This window comes from Miniopterus natalensis, chromosome 1 (assembly GCF_054644295.1).
Source record: "Miniopterus natalensis isolate mMinNat1 chromosome 1, mMinNat1.hap1, whole genome shotgun sequence".
Classification (NCBI taxonomy): domain Eukaryota; kingdom Metazoa; phylum Chordata; class Mammalia; order Chiroptera; family Miniopteridae; genus Miniopterus; species Miniopterus natalensis.
This window is the reverse complement of record NC_142081.1, coordinates 21740559-21768545: the sequence shown is the minus strand read 5'-3', so window position 1 is coordinate 21768545 and position 27987 is coordinate 21740559. Positions and strand designations below refer to the sequence as shown.

Sequence of the window (27987 nt, the reverse complement as noted above, 5' to 3'; positions counted from 1 at the left end):
TCTAGTGGGGTGGGGGCAGACCCAAAATAAGAAAAAATATAGTACTGTAGATGGTGATTCGTGCTATAGAGTAAAATTAAATAGGAAACACAAGTAGTAACTATTTAGGGTACATTTTTATGTAGTAATCGAAATTTGTCATCTGTTCCTCTTGTTTGCAGCTCCTTCAAGACAATAATAAAATCTCAATCCCATTTACCATACCCCTAGCACTTAGCCCAGCACCAGTCACTTAATGGAGACAATAACGTAATATTGAATAAATTATAAGCCTTCTGAGAAGCAAGCAGTTGGGAAACAAAGACCTGTAATAGATATTGACTGTGAAGTCCATACATTGAATAGCCTAATCATTCGTGATTAGCTTATTTTCATTCATCTAATTAGCAAAGTTCTTTTTTAGCATGTTTACATTACAGAATGAAAGCCAAGTGAAATGTTTTTACAGGTCGGTTTAGGTATTTCAAATACCTAGTCACCTCTTTGGCCCTACCAATGAGCATATAAGCTTCTGTGTAATGTGTGCGCGCACTTAAAAAACAAACAAAAACCCCCCATCAGGGCGAGTTCTCCCGGTATTAAGAGTAGCGTTTTGGGCGGGGGCGGGATAGGTGGGAGTGGAAGAAGGCACAGAGGGGGTGAATGGTGTTGGAAAAAATAAAATTTAAAAAGCGACAGTTTTCTAGGGAAAGATTAGCCCTTGGGGTTTAAGGTGCGGGGTGGGAGCCTACTTGTCGGCCCACCGAACCTCAAACAAGGATCTAAGCCTCCACAAGAAGTGAGAAATTTCTCACAAGAAGTGAGAAATCCTCCAACATCCCTCAAGCCGCGTCCAGCAGGAACCTTGACCTCAAGATGGCGTCGCGCAGTCATAAGATTCAATCAGCCCCAATCAAAAATGGCAGGGTGGGTTGTAATTTACAGTTCGAGCCTTTCTAGTCCCCACTAGGCGCTTCTTCTCTATGGTTATTCGCGGGGCGTGGTGATTGAAGGCCAACAGTAAAGGCTATCTATATGCGTTCTTCTCTATGGTACTTCTCTCCACTCCCCCGGCCGCAGTGCACGCCGGGCACGAGGAAGACCTCTAGAAGCTCCCCGCGCTGCGCGGCTGTGTTTGCGCTGCGGCCTGTGCGAGTAGTCGCTTTGGAGCCAGTTTCGCGGCTAGCGGTGCGCAGAAACCTCGAACTGGTGTATCCCTCTTGTAACCTGGAGCCCGGAAGGCCACGAAGACAGTACCCTTGCCTCAGTGGCGGGTGAGTTCACGCCTCTGAACGCGTGTGGAAACCGGGTACCTCGGCTGTGGGAGGGAGGAAAGCCGGGGAGGCTCCGAAAAGGCCGGGGTGGGACGAGGGTAAAGAGGGGGCTGAGTGGGGGAGGGGATGGGCGCGAGGCTTGGGTTTCTTCACTTCTCTAAGGCCTCGAAAACCAGTTGGCCCAGCAGGAGCCCGTGGAGGCCGGACCTACTTACTGCCAGAGCTTTCCTCCTTGCATTATCGGCCACTTTTCTTTTTCCTTTCACCGACCACCGCAGTGAATCCCGTCGGCTCCTTCTGGGATCCACGTTAGCCCCAGAACGATTGGTCTGCCCCTGGGGAGCCCTTCTCCGAGGCCCCATTTCAACCCGAGCCTGTGGAGCCCTACGGTAGATTTTCCGGGCCTAGGAGTCACTTGGCCTAGGCTCTGCCTTAGAAGCCATCCCGCATCCACCCATTTTAGAGAGGCGCTGGCCACCAACGGATTTCTTTCCCTTCCTCTTAGGTTACTTAGAGCCCGCCCCTGTGTGAACTGTCCACTCCCGCACCCCTCCACCCCCGAATTTAGTTAATGCCCACCTTTTTTTTTTTTTTTTAAAGCACCCTCCTAGTTTGCTTGTCAAAGATTGTGATGAGTGTTGTGGTCCTGCCCCCTTCCTCCATTGGAGGTTGCAGTAAACTGTATCTCCATTCATTCTGGGAGATGACCAAGCTGTACATTAAAATGTGTTACTTCTTTCTCACCCTTTGGTCTTCAATACTACTTCTTAAATACGTTTTTCGAAATAGATCTAGGAGTATGAAGATTATTTTGAAGTTATGTAATATGGATTTATATTGCCATGGAAAAGCCATTTTGATACTGGGCAGAGTGGAGCGGACCAAAAGGAGGGAAAAGGTTGGACTTCTCTTGCACCAGACTGCTATAGTGTGAAGTACTGTGAATTAGGTAGTTGGCAGTAGTGTGTAAACAATTTTTATATGTCTTGGGTGCTTTAATTTTTAAAGGAAGCATTCAGAAGCCCAGAGAGGCATTCAGTTGGTCATCAGTTGCTCATAATTCAAGTAGATACTATACTATTCTAATTTTAACTTTTCTTAAAGCCTTTGTTGTTTTCATCTGTAAAATAAGAATTATAATAGTATCCACCTCATAGGTTATTGAGATTGGAAACTAGTTGAATGTATGTAAATCCTTAGAGCAATACCCAAATAACAGTGTTTATTAGTCTATAGTAACTGGTGTTGTTATTTAAGAATTTTCAGTGAAGTATAAGAGCCTAACCTTGATTCTAACGTTTTTTCTAGTGTACTGTGAATAGACTTTTAAAAATCAAAGTTAATCCTTAATACAAAGTTTCTCATTGGTATATTACTAGAAAGAGGCATGTGACACAGTGAAAACAGCCCTTGGATTGGTAATTTCAGGATAGTGGGGACCTTGGGGTCCTCACCCACTCAGTGCCCTTGGACAAGTTAGCTTCTTCATCTGTAAAAGGAGAATAATATATCTACACAAGGTAATTTGGGAGATTAAGTGAATATATGTTGAAGGCTTTTGTAAATGAAACTAAATAAAAATGTGAGTTATTTTTTAAAATAATTCATCTTGGGGTTACCAATTTTTTTTTTATTTTATTTGGTCCCCAGAGTGTTTTTTGTTTTTTTGTGTTTTTTTTTTTGGTAGAGAATCAAAGCACTTTGAGGAAGAAAATTATTGTCCCACTGTTGCATATAGGCACTATATACGCTAATGATAGTTTGATTACGTTTATTTTGTGGTTTGCTATCTTTTTATTCCACTGTGTTAAGGCTCTTAATATATTTTAAAAATAAGTTCATTTTAACATTGGGTGACTACTTCAGACTTAAGTTTGGGATTTTCAAGTTCTGTTTTGTCCTCAGATAAATGAACTAGATACTTAATTATATATAATTTAGGGGAAACTTATATTAACTATTTGATAACATTGGAAGCAGAAGTAATCATTGAATCTTTTAAGGTCTTACAGAAACATTCTGTGTGTTTTTTAATCTCTCGATAGTCTTTTTACACTACTGCTGACATCATAATTTTGATTCCTTAAAAGTTTTTTAAAAATTTGTTTATTAATTTGAAAGAGAGAGAAACATTGATTTGTTGTCCACTTATTTATGCATTCATGCTTCTTGTTTCTGTGCCCTGACTTAGGATCAAACACACAACCTTGGCATATCTGGGTGATGCTCTAACCAACTGAGCTACCCAGCCAGGGCTCCTCAAAGTTTTTGAATAGCTTTTTACCTACCTTTTTTTTTTTTAATTTTGAAAATAAAAAACATGTTATTTCTCCTAACCAGAATTAATGATACTGCTTTTTTAAACTTTATTTTAACATAATTTCAAACTTCAAAAAATTTACAAAAGTAGTACAAAAAATTCTCAAATAACCTTTTACCCAGATTACCCAAATGTTAACACTTGACCAATTTACTTTATCTTTTCCCTTTTTTCTCCATAGTTTTCTTCTGAAATGTTTTCTAGTAAGTTGCATGTGTGGTGTTCCTTAACCCCTAAGTGTGTATTTCCTATAAACAAGGACATTTTCTTATATAACAACAATACAGTGATCAAAGTCAGGAAATTAATAGTGATACAGTATTATCTAATCTGCAAGTCTTAATTGGATTTTGCCTGAAATTGTCCTGAATTGATAGTTTTTTTTAAAGCAGCTTTGTTAAAGTGTAATTGCATAAAATTCAGTCATTGTAAACTTATAGTTCAGTGATTTTTAGTAAATGTACAGAGTTGTGCAACCATTACCCCAAAGCATCCCTCTCTCCTGTTTACAAATCACTTCCTTTTCTCACTCCAACTCCAGACTGTCACTATTCTATCTCTATAGATAGTATTGCTTTTTAATTTTTTATTTATCTTTATTGTTGAAAGGATTACAGGTGTCCCATTTTCCCCCCCCAATTGACCCCCTCCACCTTGCTCCCACCCCCTCTCCAGGCCTTCACCCCGTTATTGCCTGTGTCCATGGGTTATGCATATAACTTCTTTGGTTAATCTTGATAGTATTGCTTTTTAATCATTGAAAATGGTAAAACAGCAAAGTGGAAATCTCAGAAAAGGATCAGCTTCCCTTTTGGGAGACTCAAAACACTTTCATAGGTATGAAGCTTTTCTGTAAAAGAAACTTCTGGTTAAGCATTTCCCAGTCTTCTTTGGACTTAGAATACTTTTTCCTATGAGTAATTTCTGAAGACTCCAGGTCTGTGGAAATTCAGTTTGAGAAATGACATTTTGAGGGGCTTGCTTTTGCTTAGGCTGGGAGGGTTGTGTCAGTCTGTTGTGTCTTGTCAGGTTATAAGCAGAGCAGGAAACAGTGCACGTTACACTAATTGTTTATATTCAGTGTAGAACCACTGAACTGGGTGTGTAACTATATAATTTAAAATTTGCTTTTTCAGAACTAATAATACTTAGAAAAGAACCTGCCACGTATATTTATAATGTGAATGAAGTTGTATAGGAGTATTTGCTGAAGGGAGTCTTGGTTCATTTACCTTTTACTATTTTGGAAATTTGGTACAGCCCAAGCCAGTTTGGCTTAGTGGTTAAGAGTTTCGGCTCTCGGACTGAAGGGTCCTGGATTCGATTTTGGCCAAGGGCAAGTGCCTCAGTTGTAGGTTCCATCCCCAGCTGGGGCTTGTGTCGGAGGCAACCAATTGATGTGTCTCTCACATCGATGTTTTTTCTCTCTCTGTTCCTTGCACTCTATCTGAAAAGCAATGGAAAAAATATCCTTGGGTGAGGATTTAAAAAAAAAAAAATTTGGCACACAGTCTGATGGGGTTAGCCTGTAAATCTATCCCTGATAAAATATTTTGTTTCTGTGGGGATAAATCTGCAATGGAGGAATGCGTCTAAGCAGTAATGGTATTCTCAGGAAAAAAGAGTGGTTTAAAAGAGTAAAGTGAAAAAGAAAAGCAGAATGCATGCATATGTTTGAGTGGTAGAGAGAAATCTTATTTAGGAGTTTGTTTTTTTTGGGGGGGAGATACCAAATTTATTGGTAAAATTTATGTACAATAAGATGCACCCATTTTCAGTGAATTTTGACAAATGCCTAAACCTATATGTTTTGGTAATTTTTTACTTAGCAGGTAAAAATGCTTTGAACCTTCTAAAAGTGAAACACTACTATTCAAGTATTTTTAAAATGCTATTTTAATTTTTTCAATATTAATAAAAATAACCTCTCCATCTCCCTTTTTCTTAAATCCCATACACATTCCCTCAGCAATTGGCTACCTTCATAGTATATCCAGAATTTAACAACTTGTTACCACTTTAACCATTACCACCTGATCCAGGACACCTTCTCTTGTCTGGATTATTGCAGTAGTATTTTGCTTCGACCGCTGTTCTCCAGTCTTATCTTAATGTAGTGGCCAGGCACACTGTTAAAATATAAGTTAAATAAAAAAAACCTTTAAATGTTTTCCATCTTATTCAGAGGAAAAACCGAATTCTTTACAGTGGCCTATAAAGCTCTATACTCTCTGAAGCCCCTCCCCAAGTAATATTCCTCATTTATCTCTGACTTTCCTCAAATGCTCTGCTCCAGCTGTTGGCCTTGCTCTTCCTCCTGCATACACTCCATGCCCACCTCTGGCTCTTTGTATTTGCTGTTCTCTTTGCTTGAAAGGCTATTGCCCCCAGATTAAAAAATAAATAAATTAAAAAAAAAATTCTCAACTGAGGATGTTTATTGATTTTAGAGGGGTTTGGGGGGAGAGAGAGAGAAACACATCATGTGAAAAAGGAACATTGATCAGCTGCCGTCCGTATGCACCCTTATTGGGGATCAAAACCACAACCTAAGTTTGTGCCCTGATCGGGAATTGAACCCCCAACCTTTTTGTTGTACAGGATAATAATCCAAACAACTGAACCAGCCACCCGGCTGGGGCTATTGCCCCCAGATATTAATAGGGCTTCCTACCTCTGCCCTTTTCGAGCTTTTGTTCAAGTGTCACCTTCTTGGAGAGGCCCTGACCACTCACTGTATTTAAAATAAAGCACTCCCTAGTTCTCTTCCCAACTTCATTCTACAAAGTAACTGTCACCTTTGAATATCTATATAACTTATTATAAGAGAGTATTACAATTTATCAACTAATAGGTAAAACCTAATAAGCTTGGCTTACGGTTATAAAAGTTTATTCTCAGTCACTTTTCACATATATATTATACAAAATACATAAAACTTTGTGTTGAAATAAGTGGTTGAGACTCTCTTTAGGATATTTGAAAGTGAGTATCAGAGATCACCAGAAATGTTTGTGTTCTGAATTTTATCTTACTAAGATTACCTCTTACCTTTGAAGTTCAGCCTATGAATAAGCAAGAGAGAGAGGGAGAGAGAGAGAAATATTTATTGGTTGCCTGCCACACGCAGAGAGAGAGAGAGAGAGAAATATTTATTGGTTGCCTGCCACATGCACCTCAGCTGGGTTTATGGATTCAACCTGCAACCCAGGTATGTGCCCTTGACCGGGAATCGAATCCTTGACCAGGAATTGAACCCACGGCCCTTTAGTGCATGGGCCGATGCTGTAATCATTGAGCCACACTGGCCAGAGCTGAATAAGCAACTTTTGAACAGTTCGAAGTAAAGGGAAATACTTTATAGAAAAATTAGAAGTGCATGGAATGGGTATATTGGCATATACTAAAATTAAACATGTAGTCTGGTTACTACTTAATAGAATGAATTATACGTTTAAAAACCATGAAATATTGTTTAAACACCAAGAACAGTGTTTTGTTTTGTTTTTTAATCTTTATTGGTTTCAGACAGAGGGATGGGGAGGAGAGAGAGACATCAATGACGAGTCATTGATCGGCTGCCTCCTGCATGCCCCCTACTGGGCATCGAGCCTACAACCCTGGCATGTGCCCTAACTGGGAATTGAACTGTGGTCTCCTGGACCATAGGTCGAGGCTCAGCCACTGAGCCATGCAGGCCGGGCAAGAATAGAGGTTTTATAAGAAATAATATTTATATCTAATACTTGGGAAAAGTGATTTTAAAGATGAATTCATGGCCCAGTCTTTATTACTGTTGCGAGGGGGGCTAGGCACTGGGTCATTGCTAGCACAGTATCTGGTACATGGGATCTTCTTAATAAATTTGTTTAATGAAGTCCTCAGAGTTCATTTGTTTACTGATTCATTCATTTGTTCAACAGGTATTAATACCAACTGCCCTCCAAAGAAAAGTGCTGAGATAGAGTATTATAATACAGGAGCTTCTGTAAGTAGGACAGTAGCCCTCTCTGTTTTAAAGGGAGATACACTCTTGCCTTATAGAGTATTTTTTTTTAATTTTGGGCAAAAGTATCACAAACAGGTTATTTAAAAATATATTTTCAGTCAAATTAGTTGGCATTTTCCCTTTTTAAATTATGCTAATACCTACTTATTATTTTTAAAATTTTTATTTTCTAAATTAATTGATTCTTAGAGAGGAAGTGAGGGAGAGAGAAACATCAATTTGTTGTTCCATGTATTTATGCATTCTTTGGTTACTTCTTGTATGTGCACTGACTGGGGATTGAACACGCAACCTTGGCATATTGGGACAATGCTCTAACCAACTGAGCTACCTGGCCAGGGCCCCTTTTTACTATTTTAGAGCATTTCCAGTATCTTATTTGCTAAGTAAATGAAATCATCCTATTAATTTTTTTTACCTGTAAAGCATTCTAAATATTTTAAATGTATTGTGTTCTCTGAAATTGAAGTTTAGATTTTATAGAATATTTTGCTACATAAACTTAATTAAGTCAAAAGAGCACTCTTGAAAAACAGCTGTGAGCACAAAGGACATGCTTTTTCTAAGACTTTTAAAAAAAAAATTTTTATTGATTTTAGAGAGAAAGGAAGAGTGAGGGAAAGAGAGAGAGAAACACTGATGTGAAAGAAACATATATTGGTTGCCTCCTGCATGCCCCCTACTGGGGATGGAGCCTGCAATCCGGGCATGTGCCCTGACCAGGAATCAAAACGTCAACCTTCTGGTGCATGGGATGATGCTCAACTGAGCTACACCGGCTAGGGCCTTCTAAAACTTTTAAATAAATGTCTAATACACAGGTAAAAAGATACTCAACCTCATTAGTGATTAGGGAAATACAAACTGAAACAGTATTTTTTTACCTATAGGATTGTTATAATTTAAATACTGATTTACTGTAGCAATAGTCAGGATATGAGGAAAGGGTATACCTATATAGTTGTGGTGGGGATATAAATTTGTACCCTAGTTCCAGAGGATGATTTGGAGGTAACATGTGGATATATACAGTACTAACCTGTATTATACAGTTACTTGCACATGTGCATAGAGTTACATGTCCAAGAGGTAAAATGTGGAGTCAACCATCAGTGTTGCTTGAATAATTATTGTATGTCTGTATCATAATAGTTTACTGCCTTACAAAGAATGGAATAGAACTTTATGAACTGATATAAAGAGATGTTAATGATGAGGGAGAAATGCGGGTAACTATTAGTATGATTATATTGTTTGCAGAAAAAGACAAATGATTATATATTAGTTTGTGTATAGAGAGATATTTAGAAGAATACAACGATATATACCAAACTGTTGGGATTAGGGGGCGAGGAAGTGGAAGACATGCACTTTTTATCTTCTCTCTTCTGAAGGGTGAGTAAAACAATGTGTAAGAAAAAATAGTAGAGACAATTTTTAAAAGCTTCTAACAGTTCTAAACTTCAGTTATAGAGCATAGGTTGGGGAGTTTTTCCTAGTGTCCAACAGGAATACATGCTGTTGATCAGATCACTACTTTTAGTGGCATCGCTAATAGGAGATCGACCCACTTATTTTGGCTACTTTTTAAAATTGGTGCATGGAATCCACCTAGGACATCCTGACGTTTTTCTACTTTTCTAGTAGATGTGAACACTTGAATATGTTGAGGAAAATATAAAATTTGAGGGGAGAAAAAATGTTAGATATTTGAGTACTCATTTAACTAGAAGTAAAAAATAAGCTTCTTAGAGTAATATCACAAACCAGGTGAAACAGTTCAGTGTGTTCTTGTGTTTTTAAAAATCAAATGCTAGGGTCTGATTATTGTGTGTCAACTTTAATTAAAAGGAGCTTTACATTTCAGAATGAAAAAATCAAAATCAAATGCTAGCATCTGATTCTTGAATTTCATTCATTCATTTACTGAATTTTATTCAAGAGTGGTTAAAGGGTTTGCTTGTAAGTTTAAGAAAAATTATGACTTCTGTGGTTGCAGGCCACCTCTGAGCGGTTCAACCTGGGATCGAACCTGTAACCTGGGTGTGTTCCCTGACCTGGGATGGAACCCACCACCTTTTGGTGTATGGGACACATTCCAACCAACTAAGTCACACAGGCCAGGGCTGTTCTCTTTATATTTGAATGGTTATTATGTGATATGTCAGGAGGTTCCCCCCCTCCAAGTTGGTAGTTCACTGAGACAGTCATTTGTATTTGAAGAACTGGCCAACACTGAATCAATAAATATTGTGTAACTTTGTAAATTAGTTTTCAGGAAGGTGCTAATATGTATTTAAAAACATGAATGCATCAGACACATTTAAAAAATAACTGTTGGAAACCTTCCTGGATTCTGAGTTTGGTTTAAAAAGATTCATTGATATTTCGTATTTAACTTTTGGATATTAACTGAACCTCAAAATTTTTTTCTTCCTTTATATGTATTCCCATATGATTGTAGGAGTCTATCCTGAACTTAGATCGTGTACATTTTGGGAACTTATTTTAGAAAAGATCTAAATTTTAAAAATTCTCAATGGACAGACAGAGAAAAGAGGGTCTTTGCCAACTCCTTTGGGTAAGAAAACTTTAGAATTTTGCAGATACTCTAAAAATGAAGGCCAACAAACCAGGCATATTGAATTGTAAAGTTTTCAAATAAAATGATTTGTCATGATTTCTTTTTTAGACATCTGCAGTAAGAATGTCTTTCCCCCCTCATTTGAATCGCCCTCCCATGGGAATCCCAGCACTCCCACCAGGGATCCCACCCCCACAGTTTCCTGGCTTTCCTCCACCTGTACCTCCAGGTAATTTTGTGAGTACTGTAGTTGTTTTAACATACTTTTGTCTTTGCAGTATTTACATTAGGAAGATGGTATGTATGTGACTGTGTTAATAGTAAAGATGTCTGTTAACATCCTGGAAATGTGATGTCTCATTTTATTTTGGCAGTAGTTTTCATATCTGACTTAGTACAAACTCATTTGGGAGATTGGAAAAAAAAAAGGTAGTGGGTTCATGAAGTTCAAAACTGAAAACGTATACAGTGAAAAATTTTTTTCACATTCCCACAGAATTGGTTTTACCATCCCCTTACGGAAAGAGGTAAACAAAGCAGGGCTATTAGTTTCTTCTTTGTCCTTCCAGATGTTTTCTAATGCATTTTACACACCACCACTTAAGTATATATACTTTTTTTTTTTTTTTTTTGAAACCTCACTCGATATTTTTTCTATTGCTTTTCAGAGAGAGAGGGAGGGAGGGGGAGAGAAACATCGATGTGAGAGAGACACACCAATTGGTTGCTTTCCCCACAAGCCCTGACCGAGGTGGGGATTGAGCCTGCAACCAAGGTACATGCCCTTGGCCAAAATAAAACCTGGCCTTCAGTCTGCGGGCTGATGCTCTAACCACTGAGCCAAACCGGCTAGGGTTAAGTATTCTTTTATTCGTTAGTGTGTTTTTTTAAATTGATTTTTAGAGAGAGAGGAAGGATTTTAGAGAAGGAGAGAAACATTGATTTGTTCTACTTATGCATTCATTGTTGATTCTTTTTATTTAATTTTTTAAAAATTTATTGATCTGTGAGAGAAATATTATTTATTCCACTTATCTGTGCATTGATTGGTTGATTCTTGTGTGTGCCCTGCCCAGGGATAGACCGCACAACTTTGGCACATTGGGACCATGCTCTAACGAACTGAGATATCCAGTTAGGGCTCCATTAGTCTTTTTTTCTTTTAGCACAAATATATAGATAGTAGTATCCTACATATACTATTCTGCTCCTCTTTTTTTATTGATTTTTAGAGAGAGGAAGAGAGAGAGAGAGAGAGAGAGAGAAACATCTACGTGAGAAACATCTGATTAAGCCTAAACCCTCAGCATGTCCCCTGACCAGGAATCAAACTGGCAACCCCTTGGTGCATGGGACTATGCCCAGCCAACTGAGCCACACTGGCCAGGGTTGTCCCCTTTTTGTATACATGACTATATAGAGCTTTTCAAATTACTATACAAAAACTTCCTTTCTTCAAAATTCTATGAGGTAAGAAAAAGTGTTTCAGGACTACCCCAACCCACTGAATCAGATCTACAGAAATTGAGGCCCAGCAATCTTTATTTTTAACAAGTTCACAGGTGATTCCTAGGTATCCATTTAAGAGAACCCACATTTGAGAACCATTACCTTGAGGTACATAGTTAACATTGCTTGGCTTGAGAGAAAGTCTTCCTTTGGTTTATGGTGGTAGTTTAGAAATTTTATATTTTAATGAGGCTGAAATATTTTATAGAAAACCAGTTTCCCCTTCTGAAGGATAGTAAAAGTTCTTAATTTTCATGTTATAAATATTTTGACATAGAATCTGTAATTCAGGCTGAAATCATTATAAATGATACTGTATATCATACCTAACTATTTCTGTTTGAGGAAAACTTTATATCAGGGACTTGGTTTTAATCATTTAGTTATTTATTTGAAATTACAGTGTTTTACTAAAGAGCTTGACTGTTACAAAATCAAAAGAACATTGTATTTGGCTCATATGATGGGGTGTAAATTCATAAAATGTACATTACAGAGGCTCAGCTTTGAGAGCCTTCTACTTTCCCCAAAGCTGGTAAACAACAGTATTGGAGAAAGTATGAAAAGCCAGAAGATAAACATGGCATTTTTTTGAATATCACTTATTTAAAAATTTTTGTTTATTGATTGACTTTTGACAGAGAGAGTGAGGGAGGAATGGAGAAAAAGAGGAACATCAATTTGTTGTTCCATTTATTTATGCATTCATTGGTTGATTGTTGTATGTGCCCTGAGGATTGAACCTGAAACCTTGGTGTATGGGGACAGTGCTCTAACCAATTGAGCTACCCAGGCAAGGCCAAATGTAGCATTTTCTGATGAACACTATACCAAACATAAATAGAAGTAGAAGATAATTGAGACCTGTTTTCCTTAAGGTTTCTTTTAATTTTAAGATAAATCAGCAGACCGAAAAACCCGATTTTCAGCATTTTTTTCTTTGGTCAGTGCCATACTAATGTGGGCATTTGTTCGTAGAGTGGTAATGCTGTTAATTCTGATTTCTGTTTACAACAGTGTACAGTATTGTTTCTGTCTAGTGAAGCATACTTGGGTGATAAATCAAATTTTAGTTGTAGCTCATTCACTACCTGTAGTTTGTGTGCTACATCAGTACTTTTGAAGGTAAAAAATGAAATAGTGCCCTAGCCAGTTTAGCTCAGTGGTTAGAGTGTTGGCCCGTGGACTAAAGGGTCCCGGGTTCACTTCCAGCCAAGGGCACGTACCTTGGTTGCAGGCTCAATCCCTGGCCTTGGTCAGGGCTCGTGCAGGAGGCAACCAATTGATGTGTCTCTCTCATGTCGATGTCTGTCTGTCTCTCTCTCTCTTCCCCTTTCAGTCTCTCTGAAAAACAATGGAAAAAATATCCTCAGGTGAGAATAAAAAAAAAAAAAATAGTATGCTAACCAAGTGTAATAATTCAAGACCACAATACTTATGTAACATATAATTTTCTTGTCTTACCTATAAGTGCAATTAATTGAACTCTGGTGAGATGTATGTGGTCATCACATATATTAAATTTTAAAATAAATTTGAAAAATAACCGTAATTTTTTCTTGAAAGGTAATGCATGCACGTAGAAAAAGGAAGTTTCCCCCAACAGTTCCTGAGAGTTCCCTTTTCCAAACATAGCCTGCCTTCACAGTTTCTGGCATATAACTCTTCAAAGAGATGCTGTGCATATCCCAGTGTATTTGCTTGTGTTTAGTTTTTTTCCACTTTTTAAAATACTCTACTAGTAATACACTATTCACATTTTGTGCACTTTGCTTTTTTTCACTCTAGCAGGCATAGATTTTTATAATAGTAGCAATATAATTTTTAATGTAAATTCTACATTGCATGTTGAGATAAACATACAATGAAAATTTTTTAGTAACTGTTAAAAAGGAAAAATTTTTTCCCCCAATGTATTTTTTTCTGAATGGACAGCGTGATGCATAGAGTAGTAAACAAGGAAATATTTGACGGTGTTTTGCTTTTGTTTTTTTGAAAGTTAAACATGAAAAATTTAGATGTCGATTAATAGTAGTTTTGAGCATCCACTGTATTTAATTGTCTCACATAAATGATCTCAGATAACCTCACAGGCATTTGGAGGAAATAATACCTCACTGGAATTGAGGAAACTGAAGCTGAGGTTAAGGAGCTTACCAAGGTTACCTATCTAAAAGTGATAGAACTGCCCAGCCGGCGTGGCTTAGTGGTTGAGCATTGACCTATGATCCAGGAGGTCAAGGTTTGATTCCCATCAGGGCACATGCCTGGGTTTCAGGTTCAATCCCCAGTAGGGAGCATGCGGGGGGGCTGCCAGTCAATGACTCTCATCATTGATCTCCCTCCGTCCCTCCCTCTGAAATGAATACATATACTTAAAAATAAGTAAACATAGGAAATAAAAGTAATAGAACTAAAATTGAACCCAAGTCTGATTCTGAAACCTATGTGTTTTTTTTCCTATTTTGTACAATTTTCTGTAGGCTCATTGATAGCAGACTTGATTTTTATTTTTTAGAAAACCATGAAGTTCTTTTTAAAACCATGAAGTTACTTTAAGTTATATTGGAAAATAATGGATAATGTTAAATATTTAAGACTCTATTACCAGTCTTAGATGGATAATTATCTTAAATTGATGTTAAATTTGGACTAAAGAGCAATTTCAGAACTTCTTGAGATATATTTAAAAGCATTTTAAAATTTATATTTGAAAAGTAGACAAATCTGACAGATTTTGCCCTCATTGCAACCTTTTTTTAGTTTTCAAATGGTAAGATTTCTTCATTAGTTACATACACAAGGACTCTTAGTACAGCAGCTATTTATTTATTTTTAATCCTCATCTGAGGATATTTTTTCCATTGCTTTTCAGAGAGAGTGGAAGGAAGGAAGGGAGGGAGGGAGAAAGAGAAAGAGAAAGAAACATCAATGTGGCGTTGATTGGTTGCCTCCCACACTCACCCTGACTGGGGCCAGGGATCGAGCCTGCAACAGAGGTATGTGCCTGAGAGCAGAATTGAACCCGAGACCTTTTAGTCCTTGGGCCAACTCACTAACCACTGAGCCAGATTGGCTAGGGCATCAATACAGCAGCTATTGATTAGTAAACAATGCAGTTGAAAACAAAAATTCAGATGTCGTAGGTAGCCCATTGTCAGCTCTTAAACCCTCAGAGCAGCAGACACTTAGATTTTTCTCTTTACGGTGACTGAGATTATTGATCTATTTTTCTGCATGATTTTTTTAATCCGTACCCAAGGATATATATATTTTTTAATTGATTTTAGAGAGAGAGGAATTGGGGGAGAGAGAGAAGAACACCAATCGGTTGCCTCTTGTATGTGTCCCAACCGGAGATAGAACTCACAACCTAGGTATCTGCCCTGATCGGGAATTGAACTCAAAACCTCTTGATGTAAGAGACAATGCTCCACCCAACCCAGCCACCCGGCCAAGGCCAATTTTTGTTTTTATTAAACAACCAGGAATAACAAGATTCTTCCTAGGTTTCCAGATTCATTTCTCATTTGATACTTATAAATAAAACTTTCAAAGAAGTTGTTTTCAAAGGATTCATTATCATTGTTAACCCATAAGTGAACCTGTATTTGTGAAAGTTGCTGGTTTTGAGGATGTACTGACCAGATGAACATGATTCAGTAACTGTCCAGAATTTTATACTCCTTAAGGCAAAGCATATTGTAGTAGCCTTTTTACTTTTAGACTAGTTTTTTTGTAGGTAAGCTTATATTAGATTGACCTGATACCACATTGCTTTTGAAAATAAGGCATTCATCAATAACTTACTAGTCCTACATTTCCACTTTAATTATGAGTGATGATACATGTATGTATGGCATGTAGATGATATAGAATACAGTCATGTATAATTGTGTGCTTACAACTCATTATGCTTTTTTCCTTAGGAACCCCAATGATTCCTGTACCAATGAGCATTATGGCTCCTGCTCCAACTGTAAGTATAATTTTTTAAAAAAATTTTATCGATTGATTTTAGAGATAGAAGAAGGGGAGGAGAGAGAGGAACATTGATTTGTTGTTCTACTTATTTATGCGTTCGTTGGTTGCTTATTTGGGCCCTGACTGGGTATCAAGCCCCCCAACCTTAGTGTATTGGGACGCTCTAATCAGCTGAGCTCCCCAGCCAAGTCTGTAAGTATAATTTTAAGGAAGAATTAGGAGATACAGTTGTGATATGCTTTTAATGCTAAAAAACTTGATAAACTTAGATAAATTATTTTAAGCATTTAAAAGAATAGTAGGAAGGGTATGAGCATCCATTTCTATCATACTACTTACTTGATTAACATTTTCACTCAGCTGTGCATATATGCTGTTTTCCCTAAAATAAATAGTTACATGGTTTCTCTCTTATTCTCTAAATTCGTTTACTTATTAGTTCATATTTCAGACATTGGCTTTTTTGTTATTTCCTCATGTCTTGGTTTTCGGAGATAGGAGAATGGTATGTCATATCAGATCTCTTAAAAGAATGTTAAGGATGATCCTAGCAGAAATGTAAATTTTGAAATGAAATTTATGTTGAATATAGTTCTTTTCCTCCTACCTACCTAATTGTTAACCTCTTCCAAGCTGTTTTTTCCTCTGTCCTCTAGTATGATATCTTGTAGCTTTTTAGTTTTACTGAAGCCTTTCCTCTGGGGAGGTGTTTCATTAGTCTTAGGTCTTGAACCTTAATTCTCCACGTCATTAAAGCTTCTGTACGCTCTAAGCATCTTAGTTAAGAATGTTAATATATTATAACACATGAATAAACGATAACCCTCTTGCCCAGCTGGGCGTGGCTCAGCGGTTGAGTCTTGACCTAGGATCCAGGCGATCAGGGTTCGATTCCCGGTCAGGGCACATGCCCAGGTTGCAGGCTCTCTCCCCAGTCGGGGGTGTGCAGGAGGCAGCCGATCAAAGACTCTCTCATCATTGGTGTTTCTCTCTCTCCCTCTCCCTTCCTCTCTCAGAAATCAATAAAGATATATTTAAAAAAACAAACAAAAAAGCAATAACCCTCTTAACTGTTATTTAACCAGATAATTCTTTGAGTTCATTGGTAGAACACAAGGCTTCATTTGGAATTCCAGTATGAGACAGGGTTGATCTCTACTTTCAACTGTTTTTCTACCTGGGGTTTTTGAAAAGGGAGGGCAGTGGTGTTATTCACATTAAAAGGGAGATGAGAAGTAGGTGGACAAATAGGAATCTACTGTGAAGCAGACCACTAAGAGGAATACGATTCTGTATACTGAGGGGGGACAAAGTTTTCTTGCTTTAGACACCCAACGTTTGGTCATTTTTGAAAACTTCCACGTGACAGGTACTCTTACTTCCTTGCATTTCAGTCTAGGAAAAGATAGCATTTGGAGTTTGGAGCAGCTCCCTCAATTCACCAGTATTTATTCAGTGCTTACTGTGGTTTTACTAAATTCACTTCCAGATAAAATGATGAGTAAGACTATTCCTTCCTTTGGGAAGTTGAAAGTTATACAGGGACAATAAGCTAGAAATTCAAGTAACTGATAAAGGGTAAATTTTAAGTGTGGGGGCATGCTATGGGAGTATTTGAATATTTTGCAAGAGGATTAGCAGCGATAATTGAAATTGGCTTTTATACTAGTAAGAGTACAGTTTGAAGAATCATTTGGATGTATTTGATAGTTTAAATGATTTATGATATCTTAGACATTTAAAAATTGTCTTAAACATAAATTTTCTATCCCAAGTAATTTTTGCTTTTCCAAGTCTTTGAAGAATGTTAATCTAACAACGGGACTCTACTTGTCATGCATGTTTTCCGTAATGAAAAATGCTGTGTGCTTTAGACTAAGTACGTATATGTTTTAATAATAATGTGCCTTATACAGGGTGGGCAAAAGTAGGTTTACAATTGTGAGTACACGAAACACAGTGTATTCTTGTATTATTATTTATTAATTGTATTATTTTCTGTACGAAGAACTGTAAACCTACCATTGTCTCATCCTGTATTTACTAATTTAACATTGATGTTTTTAGTCTAATGTTACATTAAACATGATAGGAAGTTTAATTGCCAGATCAAATTTTATTACCTTTCTTCATTCTAGGTCTTAGTACCTACTGTGTCCATGGTTGGAAAGCATTTGGGAGCAAGAAAGGATCATCCAGGCTTAAAGGCAAAAGAAAATGATGAAAATTGTGGTCCCACTACTACAGTTTTTGTTGGCAACATTTCTGAGAAGGCCTCAGATATGCTCATAAGACAGCTCCTTGCTGTAAGTTAAACCGTTTATTTTTCATTTAAAAAGGTTTTTGTTACAATTTTAAACTTCTGAAAAAGCAGAAAGAGGGCTCTGAATGATTTTCTCCGTTTTATTTTGAAAATTTTTAATCTGGCAAAAAAGTTGAACAAATTATACAGTGAGCACCCTTGTAACATTTTGCCACATTTACTCTATATATGCCCATGCTCTGTACTTTTTTTTTTTTTTTTGAGTAATTTGAGAGTAAGTGTGACATGACATTTCACCTCTGAATACTTCTTGTATTTTCTAAGACCAAATAAATTCCCCTACATGGTCAAAAAATCATTATTACACTTAAGAAATTTAAGGATACAGTATGGTTAACTAATATACATAGTTCTTTTTCTTTTTTTAAATTTAGTTTTCCCAATAATTTCCAAAATAGCTGTTTTTGTTTTTGATCTATGATTGTACATTGCATTTGATTGTCACACCTTGTTAGACTGTTTGTTTAATAAAGAACAGTTCTCTGCCCTTTTTATTTTCCAGTTTGCTTGTTTTTTGTCTTTTATGACATTGATGTTTTTGAAAAGTTGTTTTTTTACAGAATATCTCTCCCAGTTTGAATTTGAGTGTTTGCTCATAGTTATATTTAGAGTAACCATTTTTTGCAGTGATACTTCATGTCTAATGTATTGTTCTCAGTGCTGCATAGCAAAAGGCACATGATATCTCTTGGTCCTATTTTTGGTGACGTTGAGTTACTCATTGGTTGAGGTGGTCAGATCTCTCCATTGTGAGGGTACCTTTTCTCCCTTTGTCATTAATAAGTAATCTCTGGGTTAATATTTGGACACTGTGAGTTCTTTTTCCCAGCAACCTTTAAAACAAAATGATTGATTTTTTTTTTAAGGTTTTATTCTGAGCCACACCAGCCAGGGTGGGAAGACATTTTTAAAAACATCATTGAGATATAATTTATATATCAAAAAACTTACCCTTTTATAATGTATAATTCAGTGGTTTTTAGTACATTCAGAATGTGGCACAAACACCACTACTAATTCCAGAGCATTTTCATCACCCTAAGTAGAAACCCTGTAACCATTAACAGTTACTTCCCATTCTCTGCTTTCCTCACCCTCTGGCAACTATTATTGTATTTTATGTCTCTATGGATTTGCCTATTCTGGGCATTTTATATAACAGAATCATAAATATGTGACCTTTTTGTTTTCTTTCAGTTAGCATAATGTTTTCAAGGTACATCTATATTATAGTTTGTATTGGTATTTCAGTCCCTTTTACGACCTGATAATGTTCCATTTAATGGCTGTACCACATTTTCTTTACTCATTCATCAGTTGATTTACAGTTGGGTTGTTTCCACTTTTTGTTTATTAGGAATAATGGTACTAAGAATATTTGTGTACAAATTTTTGTGTGGACATATGTATATTTTTTCAGTTTGAAACAATCCGTTTTAAAAACCTCTTTCTGATTTATATGTGCAACGAAATGTTTTGTTTTTAAGCTTGATTTGGATTCCTAAATTTTATCTCTTCCTTTCACTTTCACATTTAAGCTTTCCCTTAAATGTCTGGTGATCCATGATTGTCTTCATATTTAAGAGTTTGGGATTAAAAAGGCTTTTGTATACTGGTTTTGTAAAATGTTTGGCAAATCATGTAGAGCAATCTACCTCGTAACCAGTGGTTTTAAATATTAATATGTGGAGGTCTTTTTCTTTGAGGCTGGTTGGTTTCTTTAGAAAACTTTCAGTTTCACGCATGGTGAGTATATGATTGGCTGCCTGTGTGGGTTGGGGTTGAAGGACTGAGTTCAAGCATTTCTTATACTTCCACTTTCTTTCCTTGTTACCCACTCTGTATCTCATCCAGATCTTCCTTCATATCTGGTGCTTCATATCCTAAGCTTGTTGTATTCACTTTCTTCAGACTAACTCTTAGGCTCTTGGGGGGTGGAGAATAAGGTAGTTACTTGAGAAGAACTTTGACTTTGATTATGCCATATTCATATTGTCAGGCAAGCTTTTATTCAGCTTCATGCTTCAACCCCATTCTCCACTGTACCTTATTATTATTTTTTTTTATTGATGATAGAGCAACATTGATTTTTTTGTTCTACTTATTTATGTATTCATTGGTTGTTTCTTTTATGTGCCCTGACTGGAGATGGAACCTGCAACCTTAGCATATTGGGAGGATGCTCTAACCAACTGACTTACCTAGCCAGGGCCCCCCCCCCCAACCCCGCCTTTTTTTTAACTTCTAGATCTACGAGGCTTTGTAAAATCACTTTAGCCTTTCTTTTTCACCAGTATCTGCCTCTGTAGACACTTGGAGTTACAGCTTTCTTTGCTCTATTGAATGAGTTACCATCCATCCATTATGTTTTTTCAAAATTTTGTTGAGTTTTGCTGCTGTTTCTCATGTTAGACTTTAACGGTTTTTACCTTTTATATTCTCTGATTATCACTTTAGTGGTTTCTCTGAAGGGAGATGTGAAAAATTTATTCGTATTCAGCTTTGACAGGCAAACTTCAGATAATTTCCACAAATAACTTTTTTTAACCTTCTAGTTTTTTAATAATTAGAAATAATATTTTAAAACTTTGAAAGGAAACAAGTTGTAATGAAGTCCCACCCTTCACACAACCTGCCCCTTAACATTTTGGAATATTTCTGATCACTTTATGAAAATTTGTTTTTTTGTGGGTTTTTTTGCATAATTAAAATCGTACTGTATATCTGCAGTTTCATGTCACACGTTTTGCACTCCATATAAAGCATTTTCCCATGTCATTAAAAATCTTTTGTAATATATACATGTGTTTTAAAACATAATCTTTATGGATTTACTTGAATTTACTATAGTTTTAACTATTATAATGGGCATTTTGCTTTTTTATGCATATATTTTATAGGATAAATAATGCTATGAAATTTCTGATTTATTAAAATGCAATTTTTTGCAAATCAGAATTTATGTATATTTTTTGAAATAATTTGTTATATATTTCATATGATAGATTTGTGGGAGTTGAGAGAATTTAAGAAACTTAGTTGCTAATACGATCTTTTTCTTTTTTTTGCTTTTTTTTTTTTTTCCTAATGGGAATATAATTGTGCTCTTATTTATAATATAAGTTAGTTAACTTTAAGTGGTAACAACATTTTTTCCCCCTCTTTAAGAAATGTGGCTTGGTTTTAAGCTGGAAGAGAGTACAAGGTGCATCTGGAAAACTTCAAGGTAGGATACTTTATTTATTTATTGAGATCATTAAACTATTTATTTATTATTTATTTATTTATTGTTTTAGAGAGAGGAAGGTGGAGAGAGAGAGAACCATTGATTTGTTGTTTCATTTATTGATGCATTCATTGTTTGCTTCTTGTATATATGCCAACTAGAGATCGAACCCGTAACCTTGATGTAGCTGGTCGACATTCTGACTAACTGAGCTACCCAGCCAGGACTGAGATTATTTTAACCTGTGGGTAAATCACTTTTAGCATATTTTACTCATTTACCATGGGGAGTATTCTGTTACCATTCTTTATCTTCCTTATTGGAATAGGATTAAAGGCAGTTGGGAAGATGTTGCTGAGAGTTGAGATTAGAAAGTGGAAAAGCATAAGAGGAATCAGGTAGGAAAGAAAAAAAATAATTCAGACTGACTGGTTTCTTAGAAGATTACTTTACAAAGCCCTCTTTGTCCCAGAGGAGGAGTGTAAGATCACGATGGGACAGTTAGGACTTATGAAGAAAGTAGCAGAAAAGATGATGAGATGACCTTGTAGTCTTGAAAGCATACTGTTCTTTTCATGCTTGGTAGAAATACCTGCTTGATATTCTTTAAACACTTTTTATTATGGAAAAAAAATCATATATAAAATTAGACTAGTAAGATCAACTCCCATTTACTCATCTAATTTGAACATTGACCAACTTATGGCCAGTTGTGCTTAACCCTACCCATTTCTTCTTTATTTTTAAGCTGACTTATGCACCAGATTATTTTGTCTGTAAATATTTTAGTATGTGTCTCTAAAAGGTAAGGACTTCAAAAAGATTTAAAATACTGTTGTAAGTCCTAAAATAATTAACTATTCTTAATGTCATTAAGTCAGTATTGAGAGATCCAACATTGAGGCAATATCCTCCAGTCAGTGTTGAGATACCCAGTTGCCTCAAATGTTAATATTTTTATAGTTTGATTTGGGATCTATATAATAAGGTGCACACATTGCTATTGGTTGGCTTTAAAAAAAAAAAAAAATTATATCTTTATTGATTTCAGAGAGAGGAAGAGAGAGGTAAGAGACATTAGTGATGAATCATTGATTGGCTGCCTCCTGCACAACCCCCACTGTGGGGGTTGCTGGATCTAGCCAGCAACCTGGGCATGTTCCCTGACCTGGAATCGAACTGTGACCTCCTGGTTCATACATTGGCTTTCAACCACTGAGCCATGCCAGCTGGGCTGGATGATTTTAAAGTCTCTTACTATTTTAACTATCTCTTTTTTTTTTTGCAAATATTTGTGAAGAAACCGGGTCATTTCCCTAATAATGTTTCTTTCTTTCAAAATCCGTAGCCCAGGACATGCTTAGAGAGAGGAAGGGGGCAGGGTGAGGGGGAGGAGCGAAAGAAAAAAACATCGATGTCAGAAAACATTGATTGGTTGCCTTCCTTGTGTACGAGACCTGACCTGCAACCCAAGTATATGACCTGACTGGCGTATGTCCTCACTGGGAATCAAACTGGCTACCTTTCAGTGCATAAGTCGATGCTCAGCCAACTGAGCCATTCCAGCCGGGCTGCTCAGTAGTATTTACTTAGTGTGGATTTGCTGGTTGCAGCTCCAGTAGAATAATGTGCTGTGCATCTCTGTCCTCTATTTTATGTAAACTGGTTGGTAATTGTATCTTGAGACTTGATCATATTTGAATTTGTGTTATTTTTGTTGATGCTTTTATTTGTAAGAATTCTGTAAAAGTAGTGTTTTTCCATAAGGAGGTATGTTAGGCTATATATATTTTTTATGGTAGCAGCGGTTGATTGTCAGTGCCTAAGTTGATTCATTCATTGGAGGTTGCAAATATAATAGTCTATTTTGAAGATTTTTATCATTCCTTCATTGAAGAACAAATGTTCTTCACTTATTTGTAGAGTACTTCTATAAGGATAAATTTCCCCTTCCATCTACTATTTGGTTACTTAGAGGTATACTTTTTATTAAAAAAAACAAAATAGGATAAATGCTTTGGTTCTTCATTTCATTTTTCAAAAGAATGAGCTTGTGCCTTCACCATCCTCTAGTAGTGATTTTTTTTTTTTTTAAGAACTATTTTGAACTTACAGATTAAAGCATATTCAATTTATTATTATATGTAATATGGATTAATTGCCGTTATTGCTGGTGAAGCTTAACGTGTCATAAGTTAGTTGCCTCTGCAAGTTGGATTTCCAGTGGTTTTGACACAAGGCTGCCTTTGAGAGTGTCTTTGTTATCTGGCATTTCCAGCTCAATCTAGTAGTTTTTCTGACCCAGGCTTAGGATCAGCCATTTCTCTGCAGAGCCCTGGTTCCTTTTAGCGGGAAACTGCTTTCAAAATCACAACCTAGGATTAGGTGTGCTCATTGTAAGAGTGGTTTGGTCTTTGCTCTTAGTCGTTCCATTGCACGATAATTCACATTCAGGACTAAAAGGTTTTCATTTAACCTTTTCTGTCATATATCTGTATTTCACTTTTCCCACACTGAGAATCTTGAGTTTCAGGGACACCTGGGATGATAGACTATTAAATAATTACTGGCTTGCTTCACTTCACTTTTCACATACAATAATTTCAGACTAATAATACCAACACTACCATCAAAAAATATGATTATTGAAATTTTCTTTGATATTGACAGATCTTTTTGTCCTTAGGGTATGCCCCACTAAAAATATACGGTCAATTTACTGTTTTAAATTCACTCAGAATAGTTTCTGTGTGGTTATGCCATTAACTGTATACATATTTGGATTCATTTGTTTAATTTTACTTTCAATTTTTAGGTTACTCTTTTGAAAATTAATTTTTAATGTCTCTGATTTAAAGGCATGGTAATAATAGACTAGTTATTAAAATGAAGCAGAAAAATTAAGTGAGTAGTAGGGTAAGAGATTGTTACTTTTATAGTTTTTTATGTGTTTTTTAAATTTATCTTTATTGTTGAATACTTTTATAGTCTTAACTTCTCAGAAGAGTACTGTATATATGTTGAAACAGCCTGTTCTCACTTATTTGTAGCTGTTAGGAAGTCTGGATGGAATGAATTCATGATATAATTAACAAACAAAATCATGAAATTTGCTGATTTTGCTAACTATTTTATCAGCATTTCTTTTTTTTTTAATCCTCACTTGAGGACATTTTTTCCATTGCTTTTCAGAGGGAGAGGAGGGAGTGGGGGAGAGGGAGAGAGAAACATTGATGTGAGAGAGACACATCGATTGGCTGCCTCCCACACGGGCCCCAACCTGGGAATAGGGGCTCGAGCATGCAACCAAGGTACGTGCCCTTGGCTAGAATTGAACCCGGAACCCTTCAGTCACTGAGTTGATGGCCTAACCACTGAGCCAAACTGGCCAGGGCTTCTAATCACTGCTTCTAATAAGTAGCAGTCAATTTTTCCTGATTAGAATTTTTCTTCCATCCTCTTGTTTTTGTCTTCTCTTTCTTCTTTGGGTTGAGGATGTAAAAGTGAAACCCTTTTCAGAGGTAATTAAAAGAAAGGGAGGAGTGACAACATGAGTAATCCTTGTGTTGTATTATAACATTTGGTCTCTTAATGATTTTAATTTTCCATAAATATTCTTCATCTTTCATTATTATAGTGATATTTTACTAATTCTTTACATCTATTGCTAGCCTTTGGATTCTGTGAGTATAAGGAGCCTGAATCTACCCTCCGTGCACTCAGGTTATTACATGACCTGCAGATTGGAGAGAAGAAGCTACTTGTTAAAGTTGATGCAAAGACAAAGGCACAACTGGATGAATGGAAAGCAAAGAAGAAAGCTTCTAATGGGGTATGTTTTCTGTAGTGTTATCTTCTCTGGGCCAGATGTGCTCTTTCAGTGTAAACACTTATTATGAGTGACTCTAATATGGGGCTTTACAAGACCATCATGTGTATGCCTAACATGCAGGAGGGTGTTTTATAGTTTATAGTTGTTTTAAATCTTTTATCTACCCATTGTGGGTGGATGACTGTTGGTTTGCTTGTTCTAGGTTGGGATGAAGGTAGTAAGGGAGGCTGGACAAGGTATCTTGCCAGAGAAAACATTGGTACAGACTATTCCAAACAGAGCTAATTCATTAAGGTAGCTTTGTAAGTACAAAATATATTTCACCCTACACAATTTTTATTGTTTGTCCTCTCTTTTAGAACTACACAGGTTCTAAAATATTGAAAATAAATCTTATTTTTCTCAGGTGGCTATAGAAAGCTAAGCTAAAGTAAAGGAATTTTTATATAATGTATTGTATGCATTATTATTACTTCCTCTCAACGAAGCAGAAAATTGCTAAAGTCTGAGTATATATTTCTTTGTTATCCCTTCCTAGTTTCTGTTGGCACCCATAAGCTGAATGGATCCAAAATAGATTTTTTATTATCTTTCTGCCTCTACAAAAACAAAACAGCCTTTTGCCCTCTTCAAGGTTTTATTGTCATTCAGAATAGAAATAGCTTTCTTGTATAGTTTTTTCTAAAAAACTCATAAGTTAAAGCAAACTATAAAAAATAAATTAAGCACTACCCATAATCCCATCACCATTGGTTACCACGTAGACCTTTCTGTCTGTAGTTCTTCCAGACTTCTATGTGGATGAATATATGTTTGATTGGAATATGTGTATTTTTCTTTCATAAATACAGGATTGAATTCTAAGTATTGTTTTGTAATTAGCTTTTTTCCTCTTTCCTTGGACTTTTTATAATGTTTTAACTTACTTCCTCGCATTTAGTTTTCTTTCATCTGACTATTACAGTACTGCTTATATTTCTAAAACATAACTATTATGCCAACACCCTGCTCATGCGTCCTTAATGGTTTTGAATTTTTTACATTTTTTTTTTTACTCCAGTTGACCTTTCTAGTATCCCCCATCAATCTCCTTCCATTCAGTCAGGTATCCATACAAACGTCATTTGTGCTTTGCTGACATCTCATGCCCTTGTTGCCCACCCACCCTTCCTGTTGAAATTTTATCCAGTGTAATTAAAATGTTGATTTATCAGCCCTAACCCTTGATTCCTCTCAGGCAGAATTAAATTTTCTCTTCCCATATCAAGCAGATTTTTACTGTTGTTAATGTCAGTCTTCTTTGTAGTATATATTTTTTATCTCTTTGTCTCTCATAGCTTCTTATATTCAGTTTTATTTTCTTATCCTCCTTCCATTCTCTGATTACAAGATAGAAAGGGCAGTAAGTTCACAGAGTGTGTCCCTTAATCTTGTACTTCCACAGAACCTAGGATGATGTCTTGTCCATAGCAAAAACGAAATTAATAACAGTTGTAGTTATATTCCTCTCCTGATAATCTTACTGTTCTTACCTAGCTTTATAAGGAAATAATAAAATTTCTCTGGAGTGTAAATTGTATCTCAAATCAGTAGTGTTACCTGTCACATCACTAAAATATTTAAAAAATTTTTTTTGAGAGGAAGGGGCTGGAGGAGAGAAACATTGATGAGAGAAACATTGATAGGTTGCCTCCTGTACATGCCTCGATCAGGGATCCAACCTGCAATTTGGGCATGTGCCCTGACTGGGAATATACCAGTGACCTTTTGGTGCACTGACAATGACGCTCAACCAACTGAGCCACACCGGCCAGGGCCAATCTTTTTAATTTTTTTTATTTTTAGAGAGAGGAAGGAGGAGAGACAGAGAAACATCAATTTGTATTTCCACTTATTTATGCATGCATTGGTTGATTCTTTTTTTGGTGGGAGGTGTTAATCATGATGTCTTTTCATATGTTGTTGGATTTGGATTGCTAATTTTGCTTTTTTTTAAAAAATTGATTTCAGAGAGAGGAAGGGAGAGGGAGAGAGATAGAAACATCGATGATAAGAGGGAACCATCAATCAGCTGCCTCCCGCATGCCCCCCACCAAGGATCAAACCCACAACCTAGGCATGTGCCCTGACCGGGAATGAACCGTGACCACCTCTTTCTTGGGCTGACACTCACCTTCTGAGCCACAGCAGCCAGAGGCTAATATTTGGTTTTTAAAAAGCATCTCTAGAGGATATATTCACACATTATATGTCAGTTAACTTTAGTACACTTTTTTTTTTTTAATAAAGAGTATTCCATTTTCCCCCAATTTATTTTTTAATTGATTTTAGAGAGAGGGGAAGAGTGGTGGTGGGAAGCCATCAATTTGGTTTTTCATTTATTTATGCATTCATTGGTTAATTCTTGTATGTGCCCTCACCTGGGATTGAACCTGCAGCCTTGTCCTCTCAGGAGGTTGCTCTAACCAACTGAGCTACCCAGCCAGGGCCAGCCATATCACTAAAATCTTAAACAATTTGTATGCCACAAGTTTTCAGGTTTTCCTTGCTGTGATAACTGAATTCTTATTTAAAATAAAGCATGTCTTTAATATTTTTTGTATAATTCCCTGGGGCTCATTGTTTTGCTGTATTTAACCATTAGCTTGTGAGGTAGTTTAATTTGTAGTATTTGCAGATAGTGTAGGCTGAACATGAAGTAAATCACTATGAGTAAGGAAACGCACAGTTTTGTGGCTTATTTAATTTGTAAATCACCATTAGCCAGAGGAACCACAACTTAAATCTGTTTTTATCTCCAAGAGTGGAATTGAAGCCACCTCCAATAAAAACAATTATTTCAGATAAAATGAATTTTTTAAAAGTTAACAGACATGACTCCTGTGTACACTTGGCATGGTGCCCAGGTGCTTGAAGTCACAAGACAAAAATGGCATTTTTCTGGAAT

At 36.4% G+C, this 27987-nt stretch overlaps 1 protein-coding gene across 3 annotated transcripts in view; it reads left to right on the top strand.

Annotated features, from left to right (window-relative positions):
* The first annotated feature begins 1060 nt into the window (after positions 1 to 1060).
* The window catches only part of RBM25 (RNA binding motif protein 25), a 49150-nt gene continuing 22223 nt past the window's right edge, over positions 1061 to 27987 (top strand). The window contains exons 1-7 of one of the 3 annotated variants that reach the window (XM_016208153.2): positions 1061 to 1253; positions 10047 to 10163; positions 10275 to 10395; positions 15605 to 15654; positions 17798 to 17965; positions 21151 to 21208; positions 24880 to 25040. In XM_016208153.2, the coding sequence (XP_016063639.1) occupies positions 10122 to 10163; positions 10275 to 10395; positions 15605 to 15654; positions 17798 to 17965; positions 21151 to 21208; positions 24880 to 25040 (600 nt within the window). In that variant the 5' untranslated portion in view covers positions 1061 to 1253; positions 10047 to 10121. Of the gene's footprint in view, positions 1254 to 7568; positions 8978 to 10046; positions 10164 to 10274; positions 10396 to 15604; positions 15655 to 17797; positions 17966 to 21150; positions 21209 to 24879; positions 25041 to 27987 lie in introns of those variants that run through there. The other 2 variants (XM_087819367.1, XM_016208154.2) reach the window with 2 other exon arrangements.